Source organism: Apium graveolens, unplaced genomic scaffold, assembly GCF_009905375.1.
Source record: "Apium graveolens cultivar Ventura unplaced genomic scaffold, ASM990537v1 ctg3100, whole genome shotgun sequence".
In the NCBI taxonomy this organism is placed as follows: Eukaryota; Viridiplantae; Streptophyta; class Magnoliopsida; order Apiales; family Apiaceae; genus Apium; species Apium graveolens.
In genome coordinates this window covers 89,399-100,711 of record NW_027417938.1, presented here as the reverse complement: position 1 = coordinate 100,711, position 11,313 = coordinate 89,399, and the positions used below count along the sequence as shown (strand labels likewise).

General features: G+C 33.1%; 1 protein-coding gene across 8 annotated transcripts; it reads right to left on the bottom strand.

Annotated features, from left to right (window-relative positions):
• Positions 1-6,650: 6,650 nt before the first annotated feature.
• Positions 6,651-10,882, bottom strand: LOC141700934 (putative beta-glucosidase 41). 8 transcript variants are annotated; one of them, XR_012566604.1, is made up of 8 exons: positions 9,921-10,882; positions 9,729-9,784; positions 9,403-9,529; positions 8,561-8,652; positions 8,406-8,472; positions 8,238-8,296; positions 7,684-7,759; positions 6,651-7,386 (listed from the first exon to the last, which is right to left on the bottom strand). XR_012566604.1 is itself a non-coding variant. In XM_074504585.1 (6 exons), the coding sequence occupies exons 1-5, from the start codon at positions 8,681-8,683 to the stop codon at positions 7,373-7,375; spliced, it is 339 nt and encodes a 112-aa protein (XP_074360686.1). In that variant the 5' UTR covers positions 8,684-8,725; the 3' UTR covers positions 6,651-7,218; positions 7,343-7,372. The 8 variants fall into 8 exon arrangements, 5 of the variants coding, with proteins under 5 accessions (XP_074360686.1, XP_074360688.1, XP_074360685.1 ...); XR_012566603.1 differs by lacking the exon at positions 9,921-10,882 and having other exon boundaries at positions 9,729-9,908; XM_074504585.1 differs by lacking the exons at positions 9,403-9,529; positions 9,729-9,784; positions 9,921-10,882 and having other exon boundaries at positions 6,651-7,218; positions 7,343-7,386; positions 8,561-8,725.
• Positions 10,883-11,313: the final 431 nt, after the last annotated feature.

Here is an 11,313-nt window from a genome sequence, read left to right as displayed (position 1 = left end):
TGTTGAACCATATTCTACACCAAATATAGGAATAGAGGATGGTGCTAGCAGAAAGACGGGAAAGCTGACCTTTCGAAGCCTTTAATCTTAATCATAGAAGTTGCAAATATGAGTAAGTCCGAATCAGAACCTACTAATGGTCCCAAGATTAAAGGACTTTCTTTTGGAATTTGGAAGTTTGGTTATTTTGGTTTGCTTGGAACTTTGTATTTGTTGGATGAACTTTTGTTAATAGTTCTCAAGTTCAATGATATGTATTCAAGTCTTATTATTGCAAGTTGATTTAGATTTTATTACAATTCAAAAATTAACAAGTATAACTGATTGATATTTTTATGTTGGCAAAAACTAGAAAAATTGTTATAATAAATACAAGAGTGTTTATAAAGAAAGTGTTACAATAAGCTAAAAACATGTTATCAAAATAATTTAATTGTTTTATAATATTGTGTTACAATAGAAAAAATGATGTTGTAGAAGAGTTTATTGTAACATATTTTTTGATGTCACTAAAGGTTTAGAGGTGTTGTAATAGAATTGTGGTTACACCTTCTTGGTGTTACCATAGATACTGAAAGTGTAACCATAGGATGTCAATTGTTACATTTTTACATATGCTATCAAAAGTTTAAAAACGGTTACAATAGATCCCTATTATAGCACGAGCAAATCCTACACCAACAAATTTTCAAAAAGTGTAATCATAGCCCTATTTTTTGGTTTAGGTAACACTTTTTGGCCATTTTACAATTTTTTGGGTGTTGCTAGAGGCTATATATGATGTAGTGTGTGTTGATCGTAGCCAACACCCGTCTCAACAAACAAGAGCTTGATACTAGAATTAGAAATGGTGGGAAATGCAAGTGGTGAGGTCATGGTGTAATATCCGGGATATCGCGTGTAATTATTTTCATCAATAAATGATTTTTATGTGATTATTTATTGATGCAGAAATCCACCATCAAAGTTACGATTAATAAATGATTTCTGAATCCATCATCTATTTTGATGCAGAAATCAAGGTGATTTTCTTATTTAATTAATTTGATGATTAAAATATGAATTTTTGTTCTTGATGTTGTTTGTGTGATTTAATGCTAGAATCATGTAGAGCTTTTCTTCCTGGTCATTTTGGTATATCATATGTCAAAAATCGAGTTCAATAACATGTAGTAATGTGTGTTTGATTTTCGGAATGTTAAATTAGGGTTTAAATCGTTTGAATGTTCTTAATCAAATTTGGGGCTTTTAAATTCGTTTATTCTGGGTATGTTTGAGTTGCATTAATCGATAAATTGTATCAAAACGAGTTAATTCATGTAAATATATGCACTGTTGGACGCCTGAAACGTATCACTAGAGAAGCTCGAAGCTTCGCCGGCATTAATGGAGGTTTCATCGGAAAATCCGATCGGGAGATTATTTCTGTTAATTACTGGCATGTATGTGTTGCCGAAGGAGTGTAGAATGGTTTTGCAGCAAAATCCTAATCAAACGGTTCGTATTTTTCCCAAATTAAGCTCATCGGAATCTGTGTTTTCCGGCAGGTTATTGTTGTTCTTAATTGACCCAGTCATGTCGATCTTTGACCCGGGATTTAACCCGGTGTTGATCCAATTTTTCCCAAAACAAATTCATAAAACCTGTTTCTACACTTTAGTCACTAAAGTTGTAGAATTTTTACAAAAAACTGGATTACTGTTTACTTCATTTTATAAATGATATTTTTATTATTCTAAAAATTAGAAAAAAACTGTTTATTTAATTATTTTAAATGCAGAAAATTCTTTGAATTATTTATTTACTTAAAATTAAATCTGATTTATTTTATTAATTAATTTTTATTAGTTTTTAATTATTTTAATTAATAGATTAATTTAACATTAATTGATTAATTAATTTAATTAATTATTAATTAATTTTAATTGATTTAATAATTAGATTCAATTATTTATTTTTGATTCAAAAATTCTGAAAAAATAGTTTCGAGGTTTAAAATATTATTTTAAAATATTTTCAAGGCTCGATAATTATTATAAAATTATTTTAAATTCAGATTCGGGTGTTCGAACCCTATTATTTAACTATAAAATGATTTGAAGCCCCATTTTAATCCCGAAAAAATGTTCAAAAAATAGTATTAAATACATGGAAAATCATTTTAAACCCGACTCTTCTTTGAAAAATTATTTGGATTGAATATCTTACATGCTATGTGCTATATGTGATCTGATTGTTGTATAATATGACTGTACGTGCATTGTTTGACTGTTTTTACTATAACTTTTAATCCGTAAATCGGATTTGGGTGAAACGAAGGGTAGATAAAGACTTATGACATCTATGTGACGATAAAATGATATGAGATTGAGTATTGATAGATAATTTTGATGCCTAGCAGAGTAAGCAAGGCATAGAAAAGAAGGCCAGTGATCAGTAAATAGAACTGAAGTGTAGAAAAAGAAATCAAGTGATTGATGAATTAAGGTAATGCATAGAAAAAGAAGGAAATTGATGGGAAAGTAAAACTGTTAAATGGGTACAAGTAAAGTTGGAAATCATCGGTGATAAGGCAAGTACTTCTGAACCTTCTTCAAGATACATTACAAATATTTTCGAACTATCTCATAACATATCGCTATTATTCAAAATAACTCATGTTTTATATTGCAAGCGCTTTAAACTATTCAACCTTGAATCCTGATTCTTATTAATCTTGAGCCATAAGCTTTTTTCTTCATAAACCATTGATTGTTGAATTTCTCAGATACGAGCCAGACACATACGATACTACTCCACAAATACATATCTACCACATACTAATTTCTGATATTGAATTACTTCACATACCAACCCTTATTCCTTTTTTAACACAAGACCAATCCTTGAAACCCTTGAACACTTGGTCTTCTACTTTCTGATTCTTTCCTTGATTAAAAGCCAAACTTTTTGAATTCTTTATTATACCTTCATGGTATTGTGAATCACCCTATGCTTTAAGATAAATGTTTCTTATTATTCAGCTTATTGAATTTCATTGGCTATCATATTAAATTGTTTTAGAATTGGATGGTTTTATAAATGTGGACCAGATTCGTGGTCGGGCCAGATTCGTGGTCGGACCAGATTCATGGTCATAATAGGCCAATGTGTGCCTTGGATCCAGTATATAGAGCAAAGTTGGGAGCCTTGCTCGAGGTTAGTGCGTGACTGATCAGCAGCCTAACCTTGGTTTTTAGACTAAAAAGTGAATATCCAATTTTAATCATTGTTTATTCAGAAACTTGATTCTTCCGAATCATTTCAATTGGTTATTATTTAACCTCCGTTATTGCTATTATTACTTGCTGAGCTAGTTAATTCACTCTTGTAAATGTTTTTATGTTTTCAACAATTGAAAAGGAAATTATTGGTAATGAGGATTCTGAGTCCAGTGTGCGAGCTAGGATTCCAGGTTAAGTTGGATCGAGCTAGCAGGAGCTTTATATTATAGATGAGTTATGCAAGATTGTAAGAATGATATTATTATCAATTGTATGTTGAACTAGTTGGGATTTGGTATGATGTAATAAAAGTTAAGGTTATGGCTTGTTTTCATACTTTAACCTGTTGCGGTCCGTGGTTGTGTAAAGAAGGGTCAATACATATAATATTTTATAAAAAGTTTTATATATTGTGTTTGTGTGTTGTAAACCCCAAACTTCTGACCCGGGTTTGGAGGGCATTACAGTTTGGCATCAGAGCCACAGGTTATAAGTCACTGAAACAATCCTAGATTGTCGGGAATGGATAGAGGGTTAGGATTAGGATTAGGAAATAGAAAGATAGAACGTCGAGAGGTTGAATGCGACTGTACAATAGGTTTTGGTATGATTCGTGATTAGATTCGAGCTGCTTATCTAGTGACGCGATTTTTTGATAGCTGCGATGGCAGATTCTTTTATACTCGAATCGTTTGATCATTCAGAGCATTCATTCGGAGGACTATCATCTGAATCACGCCCTGCTTTTCCACCGGTGTTAGCTATATTACCTCATGTTACAACGGTTGTACCTTTTTAAGCTATTATCTCATCCCCTTATGCGAAGCTACCAATTCGAGAATCCCCCACATGTTGATTCTAGTTCTACCAGATGTTCGGCTGTGAGTACATCTTTTTTTGTCTACTCTACACCCTGTTCTATAACATCTGTTTAAAACTCGTCTTATGAAGTAACAACACCTATGAGGATGGATTTGAGAACTATAGCATATGGTCAGTTTACGAGGTATTAAGAAATGTGAGAAAGAACATAGAGTGAGGATACGTGTGTTCCAGAAGATAGCCACTACCAGGTTATATGGAACTACTAGTAAGTATGTCACCCATGATTATCTTGTGAAGTGAGCTAGATGGATTTTAAGGGAATTTGAAAAGGTTGGATATTGAGAGTCTTCCTAGAATTGATGATGATGTTATGATCAAGCATGATACATATACTAGTACAGTGATGTGATATTAGTCAACCTTGTTTTATAAAATGAATTTAATGATTATTGGATAAACTTGTTATACCGAGTAATCGTAAGAAATGATGATGGGAGCGTTACCGGTATGAAAGCTTAGAAGTGAAGTTACGAATAAAATAATACGCAACGGTAATTAGAATTTTGTCAACCAATGAAGTTAAAGTAGACCCAATGAGGGATAGAGGATATACAGAAATGAATGAGCTTTTATCTGATTGTGTTTCCAATTTGATACTTTGTAGGGGTTGGAAAGAACGGCAACCAACTCATATAGTAATGACGACCAAGTGTATGATTTTCAAAATTTTAAACCAGTTTTCAAAAGAGATTTTCTTAACAGATTTTTTCTAAAAATCCTTTGAACAAAACAAGTTTTAAAAACTTGGTTGTCCAATTACTACTTGAGTTTCTCGATTGTTATAAGATTTGGATTACCTAGAAGACTACTAGTTCTAGAAGTGAGTATGGTTCATTTAGAAGGCCAAGTGGACCCGCTATTACAGAAAAGATTTGTTTGTTTCTAACAGAAGAGTGCAAATCTTGCTTGATAAATTTAATGACAGAACCAATGTACGGAGAAACTGTTCATCCAATTTATGAGACGATTAGAGTACGAAGAATACATCGATTCACGAGAAGCCGAGTACGAGCAAAGAAGATTAAGAAAATCTCCAGACTTTCTAAAGGAAGAATGTTATTGACAAAGGAGTGGATATGTTGAATAATCAGTAGTGTAAGTGGAATTGAAGTTATAATTGTAAATCTCGTAAAGAATGCAAATAGGGTCGAATTATAGAAATATTGAACGTGGAAGCATGACGCTAAAGATACAAGACCAATCCAGGAACCTGAGATTCGGACGTCCAATCCAGAATAAATTCTACGATATAAAATAATCCCGATTTCGAAGAACTTTTCCTTGATTTAATGCGTACAAACATTCGAAGTCGTGGAAACTTGTATATATGTTGTAATTTATATATGTACTAGAGGTGTGTTTGATAATTTGAGGTGGCTTTTGGCTTAGTTGACTCGGTAGTAGGTTGGATAAGTATTGGAGTTGTGTTTGTAGTGTTAGAGTTGCAGATTTAGTATTTGGATTGTGTTTTGGTAATGTTGTGCATGGGTTGTTTCAATTCTTGAACATGGCAGATATTTTAAATTTAATATAATTCAATGTTGCAGTTGCATATTGTAGTGTAGCTACTGTTGCACAACTAAAACACCACAGTGACATTAGTCCATATGGGTCCCACTTATGATAAATAATTCCAACATAATGTAACATTGACAAATTATTACAATTGATCATTATAGTGTTACATTAGTGGCCTATTGTAATACTTTTCTTTGTGTTACAATTGGTAGCTAAAGTGTTACAGTAGGGAGTCTCATGTAATGCTCGCAAGTGTAACGTCTACTAGTGTTATATAAGACCTATAGTAATGTTTTTCGGGCCTATTGTAACAGTAAAAAGGCATTACATCATGTCACTTATGGCGTAGTGGTGGTTTTATGTGTCAACCAACATATTTTTCCAACATAAACATAAGATATATACATGTGTTTATTACAAACAGTTTATAGGCCGTGCAAATACAATGAGAATTAGCATTGACTATTACTTTATAATACATAAAATCCATTCACTACGCCATAGATTGGATTCCGCAACCCCAAGAAACCGTAACTAAATGCCAAAAAAGCGTTGCTAAAGGCCAAAAAAAGGCTATGTCGACTCTTTTTCGGGGTTGTAATTTTAGGTGTTGCCATAGAGTGTTTTGCATCCCCGGTGACAACCTATTGCAACCCTTATTTATCCGTTACAGAAATGTGTTATTGCAACACCAATGGGGTTGCAATAGGTCTTGAAAAGTGTTACAGTAGGGTTTGGGCTATCAGTACAATATTTATGGACCCCACAATCGGGGCCACATGTGGGGTATCGATGCAACCTTTTTGCAGCGCTTTTTAGTGTTTTTTGCAACGCTTTTTAGTGTTTTTTGCAATGCTTTTTAGTATTTTTTGCAATGCTTTTTAGTGTTTTTTGCAACATTTTACACTGATTATTAGCAACACTAAAAAGACCTATTGCAACGCTTTTACAAAAAAAATGCAAGGAACTATTTTTAAATTGGCATATCCATAAATAAGACCATAATCTTAAAACTAACACAATCAACCAATCTACCAACCATAACATCAGTTATCCAAAATAAACACCACTACCTTCACCATCAACATACTACCATCTTTATACCACCAATTATCTACCAACCATAAAATAAAAGCGAAAGTTTTAACAAGTTAAAGTTACACACTTCAAAATATAAACATCGTAGTACTAAGAAAAATAAAGTAGAACGATAATACTTCAACTTTATAGCCAAACTGTAGACTGTAGTCACGTAGATCTAGACTGCAATTAATGGATATGAGATAGTTTAAGGTAATCTCTTCATAAGAAGACCTTCAAGGCAACCATCTCCTTTAATCCCATCTCGACTAAAAGCATACTCTCAATGTTTGCTTCTCTAGTTAGATCACCCAAGTTTTGGACATGGTTGCTTAGTTTTTCCTGCCTTGCAAAAGAGATGCCCTAGAATTGAACACCTACCAGGAGCCTGAGTTCCAGAGTCATAACCTTGCATTGCTGCATTATGAGGTTCATTAAAGGTGATCCAATACTTCACTCTGTCTCCGAAGGCCTTGAAACAGGTAAAAGCATAATGCTCAAAATCTTTTCTAGCAAGCAAAATATGAGCCTTTGTGTAAATAAGTGTTTAGGTTTATAATGACTAATATATACAGGATGGAGTTTAAATCACTTACACGATATGGTCGCTTAACCATCCTTCATATCTATCTTCGAGCATCTGCGGAAGATCCCAGTGGTATAAAGTTACATAAGGCTGAATTCTTGACAGGAAGCTACAACAGACTCTTCAAAACCGCTGTACAGACTTAATAACACGAAAATTCTTTGTATAATTTGCAGTTTTTACTAATTGACTTTTTTCCAGTAAATAATCTAATAGGTTGTTGTAGTATTTCAATCCATCTGGATTTGGTTCTCTTGTTCCATCTCTATATACAAAATTATAATGCTAAGACAGGGTATTGGCTTATCGCTAGGGGTTACACCATTTCATAGCGGCAAAGTTTTAGCTTACTCGGAAAGATTCTTGACCATGAAATTGAGAATCTGTAAGCATCCATTCCCATGTCCTTCTTCAAGTCAATGTCCGTCTGCAATGTAATTTAATATTCAGGTTATAATTTCGGTTTGGTTAGTTTGAGATGAAGGAAAGTACAACTTTAACATAAAGTATGATATGACTAGTAGTATTATATAACGTTAGTTGTCAGCACCTAAAGCTATTCATTCTTATCTTCAAGAAGTTGGTGACATGCTCTTTGACATCATTAGATTTGGTATTATCCAAAAAATTCTATCTTCATACTAATCTAATGCAGTCGGAAAACTTTATCACTATAAGCTTTGGTTTATCATCTATTATGAAAATTGACCGATACCTTGATTTCAATTCTGTAGTGATAATAATGTGAACAAGGAAGTAACAAAGGAAGGTAGAAATTAGAAAGTAAATTAATGAGGCGGAAAAGGAAAAGAAGATGATACAGTAATCTAAAGTAAATTAGAAGAAATAGTATGAGAATGATGAACCATAAAAGAAGTAGATCATCATTGGAAGTGTAAACTAACCTTAAAGCGATGATAATGATCCACTGCCGTATTTACATTGCTGAAGTCCAAAATCTTGCCTGCACAAAAAATCTATGTCAAGCATAACCTAAGATAAACTATACTCTGTAAATTTCCCTCCTTAAGCCTCCAGATAGTTCCATAATTTTCGATGTTTTAGTTTAGTACCTGTTCGGCTAGCAAAGGTATCCCAAATATTAGCACCCTTGTTTCCTTCATTCACGGCACCTTCAAACTAATAATACACACACATAAACCATTTGACATAACCAAATGAGCATCAAATTATAAGTTAAAAATGAAAGGCATGGAAATGAAGATACCTGATAAGAAGAAGAAGCAGTACCAAATATAAAGCCATTAGGAAAATGAGTTCGGCTGATGGACTTAAAACTCCAAACAAGACAAGCCAACACTAACAACAACATTAACAACTTGTCTGACATAACTTCTATTACAAAAACCAACTCAATGCAAAACTACAAATATGTCTGTATATATTACAATTTACTGATATAATAGAGAATAATAGATTTATTATATATATCTTGAACAAAATTTAGCTTGCACTCCATCTAAAGATGCGGGGCAAGATCGCTTCTTGAGTTCTTGTTGCGTAAACGCGCGTGTTTATGCACCAAAAAGATACGTACAAGATATATATTCACTGATCATAGCAACAAAACTGATATATAACAGCACGAGCAAAATCGTTATAAAAGTTTTCTCATATTAGTATGTCACTTTCCAACCATTTGTGAATGCTACATTCAGTTTCAAACAAAGCATACTAACCTAACTACAACTATTTTAATCCTTTAACAGATATGCTTTCTCTAGATTAAAATGTAACTAACTTATATATTTTCCTATATTATATAAGTGTAAAATGTAAATATATATATCTGGAGAAACTTGGAGATGAAGAAAATATCAAGTCATGTCCCCTTGTATTACAGTTTAGATCAACTGATCACAAACCTCTTTACAAAGAAAAGACGGAGATTTAATCCCAGTGACTGTTGTTGATTTAGTCTCTAGTCTAGTCGTCATTAAATAATGTGCAAATATCGAACACAAAGATTTGGAAAACTTGAGCAAAATAGAGCAACCAGAGTAGTTGACAACTAGTAGGTATGATGATAAAGCATTTGAAGATCCTTACACTGCGTACATGTCAACACCTCAATAGAAGGCAATAGGGATCAAGCAGTAGTATTGAACACATCGAAAGTGGCAGAGACGACATTTGATGAGTAGATTCAGGTTCCTGACAACCGCGTCCCTGTTGGCTACAAACACATGCCACAGAGGTAGATACAAAAGAAATAAAAGTTAGTAAATAACATAAAGCAGAGTCACTCATATGTCCAACACATATTTACTTCATATGTTGCAAGAAGATATCAGAAATGTAGGCTGGTGGCAAAACAACAGTTGGCAACAAAAATTAAAGCTCAAAAGCAACTGATTTCTTTTCCGAATATATACCTTATATAACTTTGCAAATCTCTTTGTCCACCCATCCTTAAGTTCATATTTTCCTGCTGGAATACACAACTGAAATTAGACATCTCATTGACATGTATATACATCCAAGTAATAAGTGGCCTCAAGAACAATTAACACAAACTTTTACAATCATGAATTACAATATAGATGAGCAGAGAAATTATAACGCACCTTTGTTACTTTGTATCAGCAATCTTAATACTTAACCTCACGTTTCTTCTTAAAAGCTGATTTAAGAACCAGCAATCAAGCAATAAAAATATCAGAACTAACTAATCTTCCCACCACAACAGCCACTATTTTTTGTGTGTTTTGCCCCATGCATTTCCCTTTACTACTTCCTGTATCTACAAGTTTAACACCAACAGATCATTATAATCAAAATAGTCATCCACAAACAGTTACATACATCTACTTCTACACACATATGACCCCCCAAGAAAGAATCTAATTCATAAACAAATTAATAAAACATTCTGCAAAAACTAAAATAAGTGTACACAAATTAATAAGAGATAAACATTCATAAAATATAGATATACTAAATCTAACACCAAAAGATCTCACTCCCAAATCAATCCTATTACATACCCAAACAATAAAATGTAATATCTCGAGGTGTTATAAACAAAAAATACGTAAAGGACTTATAAAGCTTCACCTAAAATACCAAGCAAGGCGCGAAGCAATAAGTCAGTCATATTTCTTTAGCCTTGTACATTTTACACAAACCAGAACAAAAAGATAAAAAAAACATTAAAGCAGCATAACAACACAAAACAAGATAAAACCGAAATCGAGTTCTCCAATTTAACATCGCCTAAATCCTAATCAGCTTACGAACTCCACCCCCACACCCAACATTTCAGTAGCCCTAAATTATACAAACTAGTGTCCTAAAAAACCTGAAAGATAATAAAACATTAAAGGAGCATAGACAGTAACAATGTAACACAAACCCCAAAAAACTGAGTTCTCTAACTTAACATCACCTAAATCCTAATTAGCATACACACTCCATCCCCACCCCCAATATCTCGTTAGCCCCAAATTACACAAACCAGTGTCCTGAGAAAATAAAATACAACAAAACATTTAAAGCAACAGAAATAGTAACAGAAACAAGAAAACACCAAAACCGAGTTCTCCAATATAACATCACCTAAATCCTAATCAGCTTACACACTGTATCACTCATACAGTGGTGACTCAGAGGGAGATATATATATATATATATATATATATATATATAGAGAGAGAGAGAGAGCCTGGAAGTGCGAAGTTGGGAGAGCATCTGAGCAGAGTATTTGAGTAAATCTCTGATATTATTTTTGGACTGCTGACTGAATCTAATTTAATTAACAATCAAATCATGGGAAAATCAAATATGATTCACTAGAGTCTGTAGAAATAAAACTGATTATTATGAAGAGAGAAAGTGTGTGTTGTATAACTTCGAGTATATAGATAGAGACAGAGATAGAATTGTAATATATGTTTTTAGGGTTGTGAATGAGAATTGGGGGAGCTCATAGGTAGGGTTTTGAGAGGAGGGGCGTTCAAT